This window comes from Lissotriton vulgaris, chromosome 12, assembly GCF_964263255.1.
Source record: "Lissotriton vulgaris chromosome 12, aLisVul1.2, whole genome shotgun sequence".
Lineage (NCBI taxonomy): Eukaryota > Metazoa > Chordata > Amphibia > Caudata > Salamandridae > Lissotriton > Lissotriton vulgaris.
Window position 1 is genome coordinate 239,693,067 of NC_141700.1, and position 21,002 is coordinate 239,714,068.

At 44.7% G+C, this 21,002-nt stretch overlaps 1 protein-coding gene across 1 annotated transcript in view; it reads left to right on the forward strand.

Annotated features, from left to right (window-relative positions):
- The window catches only part of PSME3IP1 (proteasome activator subunit 3 interacting protein 1), a 208,577-nt gene that overhangs the window by 15,571 nt on the left and 172,004 nt on the right, over nucleotides 1-21,002 (forward strand). Inside the window, exon 2 of the mRNA XM_086947739.1 lies at nucleotides 11,422-11,555. Coding sequence (XP_086803865.1) covers nucleotides 11,432-11,555 — 124 coding nt within the window. The 5' untranslated portion in view covers nucleotides 11,422-11,431. The remainder of the gene's footprint in view (nucleotides 1-11,421; nucleotides 11,556-21,002) is intronic.

The window sequence follows — 21,002 nt, forward strand, 5'->3', positions numbered from 1 at the left end:
TCGGAGCAGTGTAATCTGAGACTGGATATGCTTCGGTCCAACGGGAAAGTGCACAAACAACTACGAGGACATACTTGAATCCTCGACAACGGTCCATCTGGATATAATCCATCTGGAGGACTTCAAAAGGGTGATCGGGAGGATGAAATCCACCTTGCTCTACAGGGACGCTTTTACCTGGATTGAACTGACAACAGATCATGCAAGTACGCACTTTCTGTTTTGCTGCCGCTCGTAAGTGTTTGTTGTACCAGAGATTCTGTAAACTGTCTAACATCGCTTTCTCTCCTAGATGTGCTGGACTATGTGCTGTATTTATTATGACTTGAACCATAGAGTCGGGGAGAAACCATGTAGATTTTCCCTTCGTCATCCAACCTTGATCTGTCTGGATCCCTCCTAGTTCAGTCCATTTCTTGATTTCATCTGGAGTAGCATGTGTCTGAATATCGATTACATCTAGTGTGGGATCCCTAACTGTCATACATTGTGTCGGCACTATTGTCTTTGTCACATCAGTTGTCTGGGTGTGAGTCAATGCTGTATGGTCTGCCAGGTCGTTACCCTGGGAAACGGAATCTGTAACTTTAGTATGTGCTTTGCACTTCATGATGGATATACCTGAAGGCAGATGTATTGCGTCTAACAGTGCTTGAATGAGGGGACCGTGTTGGATCTTGGCACCGTGAGAGGTCAAAAAACCTCGTTCTTGCCATAACACTCCGAAGTCGTGTACAACTCCGAAAGCATAACGTGAATCTGTGTATATGTTAACATTTCTGTTCTTGGCTAGTATACAGGCTCGGGTCAGAGCGATGAGCTCTGCTGCTTGAGCGGACAGTGTATCAATACGATATGTTTCTTTAACTTCAGTTTCCGTGGTCACTGCATAGGCGGCCACTAATTCTCCTGTGTTTGTTCTCATACATGAACCATCCACATAAAGTGTCAGGTCTGGATTTGTCAGTGGAACATCAGTTAAGTCTCGTCGGGGCTTTGTTACTGCATTAATGATCTCTATACAATCATGCGGGGCTGAATTTGTCATAATTGAAGGTAACAATGTTGCGGGATTCAGGATGTTACAGCGTCTGATTTCTATGTGTGGCTGGAATAGTGTCAGTTCATAACCTGTCAGTCGTGCTATAGTCAAGTGTTGAGTCTGGGTTCGATTTAAAAGAACCTCTACGGAATGTGGAACTTGTACCGTTAATTGATGTCCTAAAACAATTGAGTCGCTCTGTCTGATTGCTAGAGCTGTTGCTGCTACTGACTTTAAGCACGCAGGGAGTGCCTGGGCTACTGAATCCAATGTACTTGAAAAATAAGCGCAAGGCTTATGTGAACCTGCTTGATCTTGAGTGAGGACAGACAACGCTGTACCATCACGTTCTGTAACAAAAAGTGTAAAAGGTTTGCTGTAACATGGTGTCGCTAAAACTGGTGCTTGACATAAAGCTTTCTTTAATTCCTCAAAGGCCTGTGTATGTTCCTGAGTCCAAGGAAGGGCAGTCGAAGTCACTGCCTCCTGTGTTGTCAACTGAATGAGTGGTTTAGCTAGAAATGCATACTGGGGAATCCATTGTCTGCAGTACGAGGTGAGGCCTATAAAGGCCCGCACTTCCTTTTGTGTCTGGGGTTGTGGCATATTTACAATTAACTGGATACGGTCAGGAGTGAGCTGTCTCCCCACTTTGGACAGCAAGTGACCCAAGTACACAACTTGCTGAACACAGAATTGTAGCTTCGAAGGAGACACCTTGTGTCCCTTGTCGGCCAGAAAATGTAAAACTGTCAGTGATGCTTGTTCACATTCGGGTTCACTTCGTGCGGTGATCAACAGATCATCGACGTATTGCAGTACAGCGGTGTTAAGTGGCATTTGAATACAATCGAGTTGTCTTTTCAGTGCTTGACTATAGATGCTGGGGCTTTCCGTGAATCCTTGAGGTGCGCGTGAAAATTTGAAACTTCGTCCATTTAAACTGAATCCGAAGAGGTATTGGCTCTCTGGATCAATGGGCACACTGAAGAAGGCGTTCTTGAGGTCAATTACAGTAAAGAACGTTGCTTCTGAATCAATAGCAGTCAATAGGGAAGAGATGTCGGGAACCACAGGGTACTGTGGAACAATGCATTTATTCAGTTCTCGTAAATCAATCACCAACCGATATACTGGCGGTGCATTGGGATCAGTACGTTTAAGAATCGGAATGATAGGGGAATTACAGATATTGGAGTCGGTCTCTACGACCACTCCTTGGGCAATGAGTTCTTCAACGATTTCCAGTAAAGCCACTACAGCATCAGGTGGTAACTTGTATTGTCTGATTCGGGGCAAAACAACACCTGGCTTCAGTGTAACACGGTATGGTGTAATGTGCATGCAGCCTACATCAGTCGGGCCTTGTGCCCACAGGTGCTTCGGTACATTTTTTAATCTGACATCAAACTCTCGTAATACATAGTGACCCTTAAAGTCACGTAGGAAAAGTCTAACTCCTTCCGGAGAACAACATATCACAGCTCCTAGAGCCTTCAATGTTTTGATACCTAACAGATTTTCGGGACACGATTTCGTAAGTAACAAGTCTGTAACACGTGATAATGGGCCCACAGCCAGGGGGACGGGTTTCGATACCTCATTTATAATAGGCTGTCTTGAAAAACCAAGGGAAACATTCTGTGAGCCTGAGAGGGGTGCCCCTGGGACTTCATTATGGCTGATTGTTGTGCGGCTTGCCCCTGTGTCAATTAAAAACTTTCTATCTTTTCCCAATACTCGACTGTGTACGTAAGGACCCTCTTGATCTACAGGAATCTCAATAAGAGGCAAGCCAACCTCCCTCTCTAGGCTGTTTCATGTGTATCGTTGATAATCGGGATAATCAGATTGGGCATACTGGCACATCTGCCGTGAAACTTGCTGCGTTGCGGCTATGGGCTGTGACTGTGGCTGTGATACCGCTGCTGTCTGTGCTGTATGTGGTGGAGCATGCATAGGTTGTGAATTCTGTGAAGTCTGTTGCTGACCCTGATCTTGTCTAGGCGGATGCGGTCTTTCTTTAGTTTTACCTGTTGCTATATTGTGTTTCAGGACTGGGCATTCATGTACGTAGTGACCTGGCTGCTTGCAATAATTGCATGTCCCTTTAACGGGAGCTGCGGCATTACCTGTCTGGGTCGTACCCTTTCTCTGGCCGTCGGCTGGAACCGACTGGGCTACTAACATTTTCATTTTCGTGTCTTTCATACGTCTCTGTTCGTGATCCTGTTCTTCTCTAATTCTGTTCTGGTGGTATTGTAACATTTGTAACATTTGTGATGGCGTATTTGCTTGCCATGTACTTTCAACTTTATATACACGGTTTTTAACTGCTGTCAGGGAATTCTCGACTAATTTTGATACAAAAAGATGCGGGTACGACTCGCTACTTGGTTTAAGGCCACTATTAATAATGAAACATTTCTCGAATCTTGAATAGAAGTCACTGGTATCTTCATCGTGTTTCTGTTTACAGGCCGAAATTGCGTCCCAGTCTTCCTTTCTAGTTGTCAGTAATCTTGGCAGAACCTGTACTATTAAACCTGGTAATGCTTTAGTTTTCTCCCCAAGGCCTAGCCCTGGGGTACGAAGTTTCTCCTCGTCTTCTATTTCTGTCCATATAATCTTTTTGTCTCCCACCTCCCATTCTCTTTCCTTGAGTTTCTCGTAGATGCCGGTGGGCAGCAGTACCTTTAACATTTTCATGATATCTGCATATGTGTAATCTCCCATCAGTAACATGTCTTTAAGTTCTCTGTGAAAACCTGCAGGGTCTTTATCGTGACAGGGTACTAGCTTTTTCATTTCCAATAATTCTAACTTGGTCAGAGGTGTGTGTACATACACACGTTTCAAGGTATTATCGGTACCCATAACTGGATGTACTTCTCGTAAAGGGTTCTGTCTTTCTAAACGTTCCATATGATACATCTTTCTTTCTGGGGGCGGAGCGGGAACATATTGTGGGCCTAAGAAAGTGTTGAATCTATGCCGTTGCTCTAGAATTATTTGTATCAACTTGGTACTTAGACCTCTCCATCTATCCATAAGTAGTGCTTCTAATGTATCGTGTAAGGGACCTGGATCAGAATGTTGATTTCTGTATAACCTGAGGAGGTGCTGAATCATGTAGGTACCTGCTAATTTCTGCTCGTCTCGGGATAGGTTCAGAAATGTCTGCGCTACTGTGTCATCATTGTATATATTAGGATTGTCAGCCCATAGTACTGCTGATCGGGCTAGTTCTTGTTCATCCATAGAATTGAGTACATAGTACCCCATTCGTTCTCGAAGCATTTTATCAGTGTCTTGGAACTGATGTTCAGGAGAATTCGGTTTTGATATGCCAGAGAGAAAAACTCTCTTGCTTTCTGGACGAATGCCTTTCCTAAGGTAAGTTCCCTTACCTACATATGCTATCGTATCGGTAGTTATTTCTTGTTCTTCAGGTACTTCCTCCTCTTCGGAGGAAGCATTTTCTTTTTCGTGTATTTCTATTACTGCTTTTCTGATTTTCTTGTACATGCTCGATATACAAGTCATTTTATCATGCTTTCCATCGGCTATATTTTGACCCCACTTGTTTAGTGCGTCCATTTCATCCTGGTCTGTCCCAGGCCTGTCTCGTTCTCTTATTAAGCAATTTATGAAAAAACGTAATATATATGCTTGAGTGTCTACTTTCTGATGTGCCAGGGCCTCCTTAATACTTTCAGGATTTTCCCCAGTCTGGACAAAATGATATATTCTATCTAGGTGATCAGTCATCCCTGAGAATAACACTAGGTAATCTGTAGCTTGTCGCAAACGTAGTGATGCTATCAACATTCTATCGTCTTTGCCTGGTACTGGATCGTATCTGCAAACTGGAAGTTGTTCTTTGAGTATGTCGAGACGGGGTGACTGGAGTGTAGGGTGCTTCTGCATGTCTCTAAGATGTAATCTGTGTGTTGCTGGCGGGGTCTGGTAACCCCCGGTTGCACCTCCTGAGGCGGAGGCTTGGGCATTATCCCTCTGTGGAGTCTGTATGTGTACTTGAACTTGTCTCCTAATAGGATCAGGCAAAAACGGATTTGGTATCTTAACCTTAGGTGAGGGAAGTGGTGGAGGTGGAGGAACGACAGGCTGTCGGACGGGGGAACTTTGTTGCGGTAATGGTGGGATATGGTCTGTAGGCGTGTTGCCATCTCCGTCACCGTCAGTAGGCGGGACGTGGGCACGTGGATTGGTGTAAGCGGGTGCTACATCGTTTAGATAGGAATTCAGAAAGATGTCTTTAGTAGTCCTGTGATTTACTTTAGTTGGAGCCAATGGTGGCGGCAGATTTTTCGGTATTTCTGAAGTGGTTTCAGGCGAACCCTCGGCCACAACATACATGCCATTTACAAGATTGTTTCGCGCGCGGTCTACTTGTTCTGATTTTACTCGGATCCCTTCAGTAACTAATTCGTTTTCTCGGGCTTTATCTGACTCTAATCTATGTCTCTCTTCTCTACGGAGTGCTTTTTCAGCACGTTTATGTGATTCTTTACACCAAAATTCTATGGCGTCTTTCTGAGATTGTCTGGCTTTCTTTTTCCATAGTGCTTCTTCTACCTTCATGATGCACTCAGCATCCCATGTTCCGGTAACAGGCCATCTGTGTCTCTCGTCTAGATGCTTGGTATAATCGGCCCATAAATCTAGATACAATATGCTTATGATACATGATACATGAAATTTCCAGGAGTGTCCCTAGGAGGGATAGGAATTTCTTCCTCTAGTATCCCTTTCCTAGTTCCTATCTGCTTTAACTTATTGAAAAACGGCATCTTGTTTACTTAGTACTGGATACTCGGTACTTGTTACTTACTTCTGAATACAATTAGTTACACAAAAACACAATAATGTACATCAAACAGTCACTCATACCACGATATTAATCACATGAAAAACATTTGGAACATAGATCTCTACTCTAGATACTGGATGTACTGCTAAACAGCACAGATACACTGTCGACGACAGTGCAAGAACTTGAATAACTGATATACTGCTAAACAGTACAGATACACTGTCTAAAACAGTGCAGACCGCGTTTGTGTACCCAAACACGTCTTTACCGGATACATAATAATGCACCCGTCTAGATACGTCCCAGCAATGGTACTCACCGGGAAGCACGGAATCGGAAGGCCTCGGAAAACTCGACTGGGCTGGACCGGACTGGACTCAACTCGACTCGACACGTGGATACTTCGGAAACTGGTGGGCCTCTTGACACCTCGGACCTTGCTTCTTTCGGCTGGGCTCTGGTCGGGATCCTCCGCACTCCTCACCGCCTCGTCTGGGTGCTGATCGCAGTCTTCGTCACCTCCGTGGGTCAGAGGGAGATACAGGAAATCCTGCCAGTACGCGTAGTTCCGTCTAACTGATGGCAGGGGACAGAGCTTGCAACGCACCAACCGGCGCGTGGGGTGGGGGAGGGGTCCCTATTCGGGCGCCAAAATAATGTGGTAAATATTTGATTTACCGTCCTAATTTCTATGCAGGTAAGTACTTAATCAATAATAACTCAATCGGAAAGAAGGAGGCAGAGTCCGTGGTGTTAGAGTTCTTAGGGGTTTTATTCCTTAAAAAGGAATGGTCATGGTACCAGATCGGATATCTTGTTCCTGCCACCACTGGGGTGCAGGAAGGGATAGAGCCATATTTTATTGACAATACATAGCTTATATACTTAAGTCACATTATAGAAACCAATACAGTAGGCGTAACAGCTGAGAGAAACAAGATAACAGCATCCACGTGTTAGTAATACGTAATCAGAAGGCGTGAACTAGGCGTGAACATAGAGGTGTGTGCTAGAAACGTCACAGGTAGGTGTCACAAGTAGGTGGGTACTTAGCAGAATCTTGCAATGTCAGCAGAAATCTGAGGCCTGGATGCGCGCGCAGCTGCATGACGTGTGATTGACGTGAAACCGGAGGGTGCAGGGGACTTGACATTTACACTGGCGGAAAGAGACAGAAGTCTGGCATGTCAGATCAACTCGTACCTATATCATATCTGATATCTGATGTTTGGGAACCATATTATCTAGAAGGAAAGGTCTCTGGGGCAGAAGCTATTCTATACTGACTGTGCGTGCGTGTATAAGCGTCTATGTGTCTGCATGAGATACGAGGGGGGCATGGGCCTACCATGGTAACAGAGCTATGAATTACTTGCACGGAGACAGTGAGGCCGGGCCCTTTGCTCTGCAGCTGGGGAGATGTTTACTTGAACTAGTAGGTAGGAATGCATTTTCGAGGAGCGGAACAGATAATTCGAAGGTTGAATTCAGTCTTGGCAGGCAGCAGGCTGAGCTAAGCGCCGTTAGCCGCACAGGGAGTAAGGCAGAGGTCACGGGTACAGAGACAGCCTGGGCTGAGGCTTTCAGAGTCAGAAGGCAGGAAAAAGCTCGATGGCAGAATTCAGGGCCTGCTTCGCCAGAGCTGAAAAACGTGTAAAGTACACCACAAAAAGACGTTGGCATGGCATACTTAGGAACAAAATATTCAACCCATTCAGGGTGGATCTGAAAGAGGACATGTTAACGTTGGACGCAAATGTATTTGCGTCTTCATAGCTAGCACAGGAGGGAAGTTACATGCACTTTAAGCTGGTACATGGAGACGGTGGGGTACACGTTAGGGAACATTTCTTGACCATAAAATTTATATTTCCTCACTGTAGCGAGTGGAGTTGATGTAGGGTGCCTTCCCACTTAAAGATCAGGCGGAACGGGTGCCCCCAGGAATAGGGCACTCCCTTTTCCCTCAGGATCATGGTGACCACCTTGAAGTCCTTGCGCTTCTGAAGGGTGATAGCGGAAAGGTCTTGGAAGAGCTCAATAGGGTTGTCCCGGAAGCGGATTTGTTGCGCCCGGCGTGCTTCTCTCAATATCCTTTCCTTCAGGGCAAAGTCAGGGAGGAATGCCAGGATGTCCGGGGGAGGCGCAGGGGCTCGGCGGGGCAGACCTACTCGGTGCGCTCGGTCAATACCGATGGGAAAGTCAGCAGATTCGTTGAGGATCTCTCGGAAGAGGTCTTAGAGGTATTCCGTGACGCTGTTCCCCTCCGCTTTCGATGGCACGCCTCTGACCCGTATGTTATTTAGTTGGGAACGGTTTTCAAGGTCTTCCGCGTGAGCCTGAAGGGCCACCTGCTGTTCCTGAAGGCGGAGAACTTCTTGCTGGAGGTGCACCAGGTCTTCACAACGTGTATGATTAGATTCCTCCACCGCCACCACTCTTTCCCCCAGCCTGTCTAGATCCCTGCGCAATTCTCTCTGCTCACTGACCAGTTCGTGTTTCAGAGTCTGGAAGTCGGTGCGTAGCGTGTTGAAGAGGGTTTCCAGAAACAATTTTGTTATAGGGGCGTCCTCAGCTTCCTTGTTAGGGGCGGCCGCCAATGTTGACGGTGATTTGGGTGTGTGGGATTTCTCGGGTTTAGAGGACGTCTTCATGAGTAGTTCGTTAATCGGTCGGCCTCCTCTGCGATTGGTGGTGGTCATCGTGGTGTGAGGTGAGGACCAGTCCTGAGCCCTAAGGGTTAGGGGTGCACCGACAGAGTTGGTACACCAAAACACAATCCCGGGGGGTCCCAGAGACAGTCACAGACCGTGGCCCACACTGGTGTAGCGGTTCGTGGCGCAGAGGGGTCGTGAGCGAATCCGAACTGCTCCGGGGGCCCGATTTGCGCCCCCCGATTGTAGATGAGGGTAAGGCTCTGCTGCCCGGGTCAGCCACTAGGTTCACAGCGTCTGCTCAGGGTGTTATCTGAGTCCAGTCCGCACCCACTTGGTCCTACTATGCAGTCCTCAGTGGGTTTGGAGGGGGGCCCACCAGTGGGCAGGCGTCAGCTCTCCTCCCGCCGGGGGTGCGACCACCAGGCCCCCCGAACACCCCCCGCTCCTCACCTCAAGGCTGTTTTGATGTGGTTCGTCGGCGGTTCCAGATGCCAGGAGCCACGCAGGCACTGCCAAGGGGTCCGCTCACAGTCTGGTAAGAGCCCCGACTCCGCAGATCAGAGCAAGTCTCGGGTGCTCACTGGAGGTGGAGTGTTCTGCTTCAGGCCGGTGTTGGATCTAGCCCTGATCTCTTGACTGGGTGAGGGTATTCTGCTTAATTCAGAAACTATGTCCATCACCACCCCTTGTTGTTAAACTGCTTCAGGCCGCAGCGCTACTCGTGGCCACGCCGCACGTGGCTCGGCAGGGGTCCCTCAGAGGCTTCAGGTTGCAGGGCGGCACAAGACAGTGGGGGTCCGCCTAGATGAAGGGGCAATGTGGACTCGCCCCCAGAGTCGTCGGGCTCCGGCCGAGCGAGGCCGCTGTCTAGGCCGCACCACAGCGTAGGCCCAAGCCGGGGACCAGCGTAGAGCGCACCCGGGCCGCAGTCCGCCCAGGCCGCTCGTGTGCCCGCACTAAAGTGCCGTGTTGTGGAGGAGGCAGGCAGCCACCCACTTGCTCCGCAGGTGTCCCCGCGCCGGTAGGCAGCGCAGGCGGGGCGGGCCGAGCCGCCGCGAGTGTCCTCCGCAGCCAATCAGGCCGAAGCCGGGAGCTCAATTTGGGGATCGGCCGGGTTGCAAGGCGCTGCGGGCATATGGGTCCGGCTCTCACCAGGCGGCCGCTCCACGGCTCGGAGGGGGCTGTCAACCTCGGGGGGCCACCCCGGTCGCAGGTACAGTCAAAATCTTTGAGCCCGCTCGCCCCCTCTTCGCGGCGGGGCCGAGCAGCGCCAGACCCGGACTCAGGCGCTCTCCCGCCGCGGCAGGCGGCGGCGGTGGATCAGGGCGAATACACCACCAGCGACTCACACTGCGGGGCCGTGGGTTTCTCCACGCCGTGGGGTGTGCAGGGGAGCCAAATTAGGTAATTTCAAGGGCGATTGTGGGGGTTCCGGGGATTCAGGGCAAGGAGCTCCGCAACTATGCCTCCGTCCCGGTCGCCATCTTGGCCACGCCCCCCCCATATTTCACTTTTGAGGAGAAAACAGAACCTTTGTAAATCACTGAAAGGTACAAAAGGTCTACGGATTAATATTTGATGCACGGTGAGGGTGTCTCTGAATGCATGCTTGCCAATTTACATTTTTGCCTGCAAAATAATATTTCTTTTCCTTAAATTTACATAACACGATTGACAGGTAGTTTACATTTATGTGTATACATACGTACACAAACGAAGACCGTGGTTTCTTAAATGTAGTAAATAGGCTTGGGTGTACACTATATACGTCAACTGTTAATTCTGATTGTAGGTTATGTCCTGATGAGGCTTCCTATTCAGTTGTGGACATGTGGGAAATTCAGGATCATTGGCATTTAACCAAAATCTGGATTGATACAAGTCCTATAATATATTTTGTGTTCTTGAAACCATAATAGTCCTTTTGAAGGTTGGAATTTAGAGTTTTGGGTGGAAAGTAGTTGTTTGCGTTTAATGCCCCGCACAAAATATAGGAAATTGCTCCCACATCTCTTAAAGTAAGTTGTTGCAAGTTACTAAATATATAAATAACTTACACAAGCAATCAAATACATTAATAATTCATGGTTTAAGGTTCATTTTCACTTTGTTGAGCTTTCTTTATTGAGCTGTTTCAGTCTTCCTTGTTTAACACAAAAAGCTGTCTAGAGTTTCTTGTGAATTTTATTTTCAGATATTGTTTCTCTTGATTCTCTGCAAAACTGGAAATGTTCAAAGGGTGCCTGGCTAATCTTTTTTGAGATGGCATTAAGCTTGGTTTCACTACTTTGGCTTACCTTGAAATGGAACCAAATTTTCCACGTGTTGGTAGAGAGCTGAAATGAATGTTCCCAGTTCTGAAATAGTTACCAGTATGTCTTCATAAAAATGTAATGCGTTATAGTCGGCTGAATGTACAATAATAGCTTTTTTTCTTTTTAAAACAAATCTAGTTTCGCTGACTATAAATACTATGGCATGGTTTAATGACATGGGAGATATAAGACCACTGTTTCCTTCCCTTTTCCAGGATCACTTCTTTTGAAAATTGTCCATTACTGTTAATGATGGCTTTAACACTGTAAAATTGTAAAGGTCTCCACAATAGGTTGTAGAGGTTTGGGTAGCATTGACAAGTGAAAACTAGATATAGTTTAATCATTGCAGCTCTGATGCTTTGAAACCAAGATAAACAAAGAAGCGATTTTAATGGTTATATTTGCATCTGTATCACTTATTATTAAATTTGAGAGGCATTCATTGTTGGTATTTTAAATAACCAAAATGCGGTTTAGCAATCTAGATCACAAAGTATCGGAGTAATCTCAAACCGTTAAATTGGGCTTAATGTATACCTTTACCTGTATTTCTAACCATTTTACCAGGAATCTCACGATGGAAGGAGACCCAGGCAGTAGTATCATCAACAAAAGGTTTGTAACAGAGGCAGAGGTGGAAGAAATTCGAAAGCGAAGGCAAGAAGAATGGGAGAAAGTGAGAAAACCAGAGGACCCAGAAGGTAGACCTGTACTTGATATTCACTAGTGAGTTTGGGGTTTTAATAATTGATTATTATTTTGTATTTGTTGTTCTTATTAGTTTTCAGCTTTAATGATATAATTGTAATGCCTGTGTTTCTTTTCAACAACTTTATCTTTGATAAATGTGTACATACAACAAAAATACTACCAAATGGATCACTTTGATTCAAACTGTATGTGTAGCGTTGCAAACATCTTTATATAATGTTTCCCCAATAGAGAACTAATCAATTAAATTCAGTAAACAAAACGGGGTGCGATCAACAAGAATAAATGTTTTACAAGCTGTCAACATCAAATGAAATATGAATTTACATTTAAGTCATTGAGAATGGAGTTGGAAAAAAGGCTGAAAGTGCATTATTATGGGGGAATGGCCGGCAAGATGGGTGAATAGATGGGACACTTGTCCGCTCTGAAGGCACCTATCAATGATTCTGCCTTTTTCCGGAACTGGGTGCATCATTTGCACTCCTATGGCATGAAAGCAAAAGAGAGGCACTGGTGGCACTGTACTGTTTATCGATCACCGTCAAAGCTCTTAGAGGCGAGTTGATGCAAACCCCACTGCTCTGAAATTTATGATGCAAGATGGCAAGTTCGACTGCCAGGGCAGAGTGGCAGTGGAAAAATAAGTGTACACTGAAGTTACCTAGTGCCTGGAGCGTATAGACCTACCAGACTTCTAATGTTAATATCTATCAGTAAAGCTCCAGCTTGTCGGTATGTGGCTCAACAACTCTTCTTATAGGTAGAGCCATTATGTTGGATGGTTGCCACAAGGAAATTCCATTAAAATGTTCCTACATGTCTAGGATAAGACTCACTTATGTACATACGTACCGGGCCACACTGATATCTTTGATCTGAGACTGGGTGATGAAGAAAGAGATTAAATGGATTAACTTCTCTGCCAATTTAGGAGTACTCTTGCATTTCCATATGCTGACTCTGCAGACAAGTCCTGGACAATTGTATTTTTTTTGTCATGCACTGTTAAAACCTATGAAAAGCATTAACAAAAAGTGCATCCTGACATTACTAAACACTTAGCCCCAGTTATGCCCAGTTTAAATGATTGAAAACAAAACCCCTGTAAAATAATATGAAATGCTTGCGCATTAAACCAAGCGCACACACTGCAAACTAGGTTGCCTTTTGTTCGGTTAAACTACAGTAGTCACTTGACTGCAGCTAGTTGTGGAGTTTGAACAGAAGGGCTCTCTATGAAATCCTCATGGTTCTTTTTGTTGTTGATGTTCCCTTTTGCTATTTATTAAGCCATATTAGATTGCTGAGAACTATTTTATAGCTCGTGTCTGGATCAGTCTGAGAAGGAACAGATTACACTCTACATTGCTGCCTCTTTGTTGCATAGTAGTAGTTAGCAGGGATGCCACTAGTTCAGAAATTGCATATTTTACTTTATTGTAAAACCTTTTTTCTTTAATAGCACTATTTATTTTTTTTAAAAATCTGATGTTTTTGCTTTTGGAGTCTCTTGGACAAATGTGTACTGATCACTGTCCAATTCAGAGTGTTCATCTCAAGTCTTTATGAATGTTGCTTTATTCTTGCTTTGTTGTAGTAATGGTTTACTCCCTTTCTTGAAACTGTCCAGATTACTTGAAATTGGCTATTTACTCACTTGCTGTGAACCTTTTCCACATAGGCTGTTTTTTCCTTTTTAGGTCTCGCCTACACAGCGTGCAAGCGCTGCTTAGGAGTGTATGTATGTATGTATGTATGTGTGTTCTTGTATAGCGCTCGACTTACCCTAGGGCATCTCGGCGCTTGCCTTGGGAACCCGTCCTAGCTTTTCCCTGTAAGATAACCCGTACTGGGCATCCCCAAGGTGAAAGCCAGGCATCCCGCCGCGGGGGGCCGTTGTGGAGATTAAGCAAGCTAATGCCCAGAGTTGCAGAGCGTGAACCCGTGATTAGAGTGGGCACCGAAGCAAGAATTATTGAGTCCGTGGACAATTGGGCTCAAGACCCTGCCGCGTCGGGAATTGAACCCTGGTCCCGGGTCTGACCTCTGCTTCAGGGTATGCCTCCTCTAACCAGTGAGCCACACTTCTCCACTTTTGGACCTTTTGGAATCGCTCAGGACTTTGCTTGATACTTGTGCATGTTTTGCATTGGTTCCTATTGGCACTCGGCACGTTTGACGTTTCCCTTGCGGGAGCGAGCAGCGGCGCCATCTGTTAGCAATTATCGGGCCAGCTGCTGCTCGCTCCCGCAAGGTAAACGCCAGACATACGTGTCCATAGCGCGATTTCTTTCACTTTCACGGATGCGCTGCCGCATCGCTTTCATGGCGCTTTCACGGCGCATAGATGGTTTGCATTGGCCCTTTAATACCGAAGCACCTACAGATTAGTGAACTCTAGTTCCTGCAGATGTAAGGTGTCGGAATCGGCCGTTCAGTACTTAACACTTTAGACTGCGCTCTGTTTATTGCTTTCGCACTGCCTGGTCTGTTTATTTGCCTATTTTGAGTACATAATTGATAGGTGGCAGGCAGATGATGTCCCGGGATCTCATTGAATTTCTGAAATGTAGAAATAATTGCAAAGATTACTTCATCACTAACTTTTGCATCTAAAGTCACCAGTTGTCATTTTGCCCTGGCACCTGTTGCTCATCACAAAATCCTGGCTGCGGTATCTTCCTGGCTCTTCCGCGCCAGGAGTCCTGTCCGAAGGTTATCGGAAACGGAGGGAGCCACTTTAATATTGTTCTCTCACAATTTGAGGATCCTCCTTCCCGTTTAGCAAGTGTCCCTGGTTTGTAATTGTTAACCGCGTCCTCCATTTCGCACGCAGCATATATATGCGTCTTTTGTAAACTGTAATCCCCGTTGAACAACACTGCTAAATGATTGTGCCAGCGGTCAAAGCAATGTCGCTCTCTGTATGTTTTACTGTTAGATTTGACCTCTGAGATCTTGGACAGGAGACCTAAGCATTGGAAAAGCCAACTGCTCTGGCATTGGCTGCCAACCTTTTGGGTTTGTCAATATTTATTTTGTTTTATTAGGGTTCTTATGAAACTTTTGTTTTGTTTTCAGCTTCTGTTCTGGTGCATTAATTATAATCAACTTATGCCATATGATTGATGCTGTAGTTGATTGTTTTCTCTCTCATCTATTTTGCAAATCCAGCGGAAGCGGAAATATATGACTGGGAAACAGATGTTGGCTGTTACCGCTTAAGGAATTGAGCTAGCATTTATCCACGTTAATTGTGAATAGGTCTATATAAACCTTTTATGATTGTGTACTTCAATTGCTCCTCTTTCTCTTAAAATATGTATGTAATATTGACTTGATTGCAAAAATAATCTGACATAGCAATGTCATTTTGTTTACTGTGCGCTTATAGCTCTCTTAAAACAAGCATTGGCATAGCCAATAGGTCTCGCCTTTGGGACCTTATAAGTGTTTAGCCATGCAACAGTTGATGTTGTTGCACCAAGGATATTGTGTTGGATAACTAAACACTTGTAAGGTCCCAAAGGCGAGACCTATTGGCTATGCCAATACTTCTTTGAGATTTGGTGTGGTTGACTCAAGCCTTTAATATTAGTCTCTAGAAGTGAAGTCTAAGCCACATTGGTGCTGCTCGTTTTCCTCACATAACGGAGACTGCAAAGATAAGTAGAGTGTGTGAGTTACTCAACGTGTCTGAGAAAGTTACCGAAGTATGGCAAAACTTTTTTTTTCTCACAGAAGAACGTGCATAATTGTGTAGTTCTACCTTAAGGCTCTCTTTTAGACAGCTTTAGCTGGCTTTCCAGTCTCCCGTTTTCAAGAAGTTTCATAATAAAATACATACATATTTACACACATAAAGGACTTTTTAATCCCTCCTCTTCATCCCTTAGTCTGTTCAGGTGTCGTTTTCATTTTGCTTTTGTCCACTACAGCATAAAGCTTGGGTCAGTTCACTTCATCCATTGACTATCTTGCATTGTGATTGACAGCATATTGTCTGATCACATGTTCATAGGCACTTGATAAGGTGGCACAAGAGTTGGTGTACCTGGGCTGTATTTCTGCCATTTTGTTTGTACAAAAAAAATTGAAACCAGGCCAAGGACTGTTCTATTGTCTTTTCTGATGGTTGTTTAAAAATTGCGTATTTCGGACAGAGTCAGACAGTGATCGCGGTTTCTCAGGCTCCGTGTGGGGCTCAGAAATCCTACCTCTGAGTTCACGTCTCTAGTCCCATTTAGGTTAGTGGGATGGGCACAGGATACCATCATAGAGACTGATTGATATGCTGTTGAACCAGAGAGCTTGAGCAGGAGAATATACAGAGATAGGACCGTGCTCCTGTGTGGTGACATTGAAGGAGAGATACTACCGGTGGAAGAGGGCTGCCACTGAGGTTAGTCCATGATGTGTGTTTTGGAGGAGAGTCCTGAACGTGGCTCATTACTAGATCTTAACGGAAGGAGATTATGGCACCCAAGGGTGGGCACTGATTGTACCTTAATCGATGATTTTGTCACCTCTGGGCTGGGATGTCGAGACTGTAGGAGACATGCAGCAAGTTTCTCCTGGTGGAATACAGATGTTACTGGCCGGAATAGAGTCCAGCTGCTTTTGAGGCTGACTAATTCAAAGTGGCATTCACTAAGGCAGACAAAAATTCAAGGTGGGACACAAGAATTTTGTTTTATCCACCTGCAAGTGCAGAAAATGACTGGAGTGGCTGGCAATAAAAGTGATTAGGCGGCGGGGGGAAGCCTTGCTGAAAGGCAAAGTAGCATGACGGCGGCATTGGCGTTCAAAAACGCCCTACAAGGTTGAGCAGGCATCATTGGTTGTGGATACAAGAATTCTTAGTGTGGAAAATAAAGTCTCAGATATGTGGTTTACAGTTAAGAAAATGATCTTGAAAATATTAACACTGGTGAGCTGTGTGGGTCATATTGAAGAAGACTCCGGCAGGCTGCAATTGTTATCTCTGGAGCAACGGGGGTGTTGTACTGCAGGATAGCGATTCATGAAAACATGAAGCGGAGTGCATATAATAGGATTGTGGATTACCCTCTTCTGGCTGGACACAGAGGATTCATTTATACTGTTGATTGAGTTGTTTTCTGGAATCTCTTAGCCTACGTACATCTGGAGATGTAGGCTGATTAAAAAGAAAAAGTGTCCTGGCTCTCTTCTAGAAATATGAACATAGTAGCTACCAACGGAGGTGGAGCTATGAGGTTGTTTACCATCCAGACCTATGAGAATCAATTATAGGAAGGTAAAGCCTTTAAAAGCAGGATTACCAGTGGAGGCAACTGAATATTCCTCTTTAGAGAGAGTTGTTCTGCAATGTAGTCCAAACGAAAGGAACTTCAGAAGACACTGCAAACATGGACAGACTTGGGGTGCCTGCTTTTTGTGTCTTACCTAGTCTGGCTCAAGGTGACGTGGACTCACCGCGTAGGTCTCCAATTGAAGTAGCATAGGACCACATTTGATTTCCAAATGAGAGGAGTTGTGATGCTAAGCTGATAACCGTGTATAAATACTGCCTGAATGGTCTCATTTGCCATTATGAGATGGGTGGATGTTTTGATTTGAGGGTTAGGATTAGGGGACCAGTTAATGCTGTAGGTCTACTCTCATTTGAACATGCCGTCCCCCAACCAAGTTTTCCCTCATGTCTTTCCCTTATTCTCCTTCCTCTGTTTCTTCTTTCCTGTCTTTCCTTGAGGGTGCTTCAGCCTTGTTCGTCAGGCTTATGCTGATGCAGAACTCTCTGTTTCCGGAGTTATTGCATTGGTGTTTGGGTGGGTCTCATAGTTTTAGTTCCGTTTACAAAATGATTCAAACCTAGAACTGCACTAACAAAGGGTTTGAAGTGCCAAACTCGCCCTTTTCCTAGTTTCTCAAACCGAGAGGAAGAAAACATTTTTCTGGCTGCTATTTTAGCAGTTTTGTCCGTCATGGACTAATGTTCCTGGTTTGCAGTATTTTCGTTCTTGCAAATTCTTGGGGAAAACAGGCGTGACCCCCTGGTATGAATCAGAAAAGCTATACATGCATTGAAAATGAGTCTGAACGCAGGTATGCGGTAATTGAAAAAGAGTTGTTAGCCTGTGTCTGCGCAATCGAACATAATCAAAATTATGTGTCGGGGAGCAAATTCATCTTTAGAACAGACCACAAACCCCTGGTAACTATTCTATCCCCAGGTGGAGGGTGTAACTCCACTGCGCCAATTGCAAGACTTGTATCCAAACTACAAGAGTACTGTTTCAAAATTGAGTTTGTGCCTGGCATGAACAATGTGATGGCTGATTTTATTTCACACCATCCTTGTCAGCAAAATGTGTGAGGTCTTGGATGAGTCTGATGTGGTTACCAGTATTCAAGATGTTGTTTCTGGTGATTTTGAAGAGATTTCAGAGGGAAGGTGGAGATTATGTGAAAAAGAAGATTTGTTATGCCAGACTATCAAACAGTACATTATGAGTGGTTGGCCCCAGGAAAAAGGAGTTAAGTGCGAGGGTAATGCCCATGTTCAAGGTCGTAGATGAGTTGAAGCTAGATGGAGAGCTTATGTACAAAAGTGGTAAGTGTGTGCCACCCACCGGGGTGCAAGAATTGATCTTGAAACTTGCACATCAATCCCATCCGGGCATATCTTCCATGAAACAGTTGGTGAGAATATTTTTCTGATGGCCGGGTATGGACTGCATGGTTGATTGCACGGTCCGAGAATGTTATCTATGCAAGTCAAGTGAGAAGATGTTGAGGGTTAATATTCCTCCCTTGAAAAGTGCTGAATGGCCTGATGAACCATGGAAAAAATTTGCATTTGACATTTCAGGTCCGTTCATGTGTTTACCTTATGATTTGAAGTATCTGTGGGTTCTTGTGGACTACCACTCTAAGTAAGTGGCCGGAAGAAACATTTGTGCCACACACTACAACCAATATTGTGGTGAAATTCTTCATGGAAGTTTTTGCTAGAGAGGGTTGTCTGTGCATCCTGGTTACAGATAATGGTGTGCAGCTCACTTCAACAGAGATGGAAGAAATTCTTAAGTGTTTTGATATTAAACATGTTACCACTTTGTTGTATGAACCACATGAGAATGGTCAAGTCGAGCGTTTTAACCGTAGTTAAAGGGATATGTTTCCAATATCATAAAGTTGGGAAGTGATTGGAAAAACCTATTGATAGAATGGTTGTAATTGTATCGCATTACACCACACACAATTACTGAGGTCAGTCCTTTCAGACTTCTCTAAGGGAGAGATCCTGCATCCAAACTGTGTCCTTGGTGGTTCAAGGAGAAGGGGAAGAGAGAATGAGAGCGTGGTGAATGAAGCAGCAGGGGAGGTGAGAAATAAACAGTTTAAGACCAAAGTGTAGTATGACAACAAGTGGAAAACTAAAACACATGATTTCAAAGTGAGTGACTGGGTGAAAATCAGAAAACCAGGAACCAGATTTAATAAATAAGTGATCAGAAAGATTTAGTGAAGCTATGAAAATCACAAAAGTGTTTGCCAATAGTGTTATCACACAAGATGGCAGAGTGTGGAATGTTAAACATGATGCAAGAGCCCAAACGGAATCTGCATGACATGTTCACATAGGACGCACACTCTGCAGACATTAGTGACTAGGAGTGCATCAACTTTTTGAATTACCCTATGGATCACCCGGCAGTATCATGAGAGCAGTACATTCCATACGTTTTCTTTTATTCTACTCTGGATCACTTCCATTGTTCTGCTGTGGGGGATCGCATATACCTCCCCTGTAGTTGTTTCACCTACCAGATCTGTGACCATTTGCGGAGACACCCTCTAGAATCATACACTGTCATCTCTGTCAATATGCACCAATCCATGTATCTCTCCCACACCGCCAGAGATGGTGGCTCTTGCACTCTCCACAATCGTGCAATGTTCCATTTTACGATTATCATACCCAAGGTCACCCATATTCTCTCCTTGGTGTTCAGGTCAGTGGGACCCCTTAAATTATGGAGGCACAATTTAATGCTATAATAAATCTCACATCCCATCACCTCCGCCATACATTTCGTAACCTCGGACTAATACATCTGTATATGCTCGTACTCCCAGAGTATATGTATGAAAGTTCCTCCTGTTCCCACCTTCTCATGCATCCTGGTTCCAATCTATAGCCCAGCTTTACCATTGCAGGGCCTGCAAAATAGATTATGTGGGGCACCTTCAGTTGTATCAATCTCAAACTAGATGAAATAGCTACCTCCCTGGGGGAAGCCAGCGCTTCGAGCCATTCCTCGTCCTCCAATTCCCCAACATCATGCTCCCATTTTGATCGAAGCCGGAGGAGGGGGGTAGACAGATTATTAATGCATTTCCTATAGGTCAAGGTTAAGGATTTCCCTGGCATGTACCCGTTTAGGAGTCTATCTTCCAGTGGGGCTGATTCCGGTGGCGTTTCCCCCTTAACGATCACAGTCTGTAGTGCGTGTTTGATCTGTATATATGTGAAGTATTCTGTGTTGGCAAGTTCGTACTATTTGCAATTGAGAAAAAGGGACTATTTCTACCGCCTTCCATAGAGCCCCAACTTTAGAGATGCCAATTAAGTCCCATTGGTTAAAGACCTTGGTTTTCCTGAGGTTGCCAAAAATATCCGTATCCCAAAGAGGGGTAGTGTTTGTTATTGTTCAGCACTTTCAATGTTGATGATGAGGTTACAGAATACTCTTTAATAAGGTTTGGAGATTCTGTTCACAGGTATGACTACGAAATAGCCACCAGTGCACTTTCAGAAACTAACAACTGTAGCAAGGGTACTGTTGCTTCTAGAGTCAAAGATTCATGTTGTGCAAGACAACACCCTAGAAGATTGCCAGATTTTGTAATCTAAGTTTGCGTTATTTTCCCTTCACCTTGAACCTCTTTTACATTTAATGTTCTTTTCTTTTATATGTAAGGGAGGCATTATGTAACGTCCTTGCATGCTCCTCAGTGCGACAGCCACCCAGCATTCTTTATTAGGTCACTCAGATGTGCATGTTTTATTGTGTGTTCTCATTCCATGCTGGAATTTGGACTGGTTGGTCAGCCCAGGAGGACAGTTGCACTGGACCATCCTGCTGTCCAGTCCTCTTGATGTGCTATTGAATAAAACTACATGAAAATCTTCTACTGAGAGCTGAGAATTCATTTCCAATAGAAATCTAGACATATTTTTGAATTTAGTATTGACTGATTGTTTAGATTGGTCAATATGTTCACAAAGTAGTGAGTATAAATTGGTGTGTGTGTGTGTGTGTGTAAATTGATATTCAGGTTTACTTTAGCTTTTTGTTTTTAAAAGCTGGTCTCTGTAAGTGATATAACTACATTCTTCACTCGGACTCTTTCATCAGTTGCAAATATATACATCTTTTTTAGGC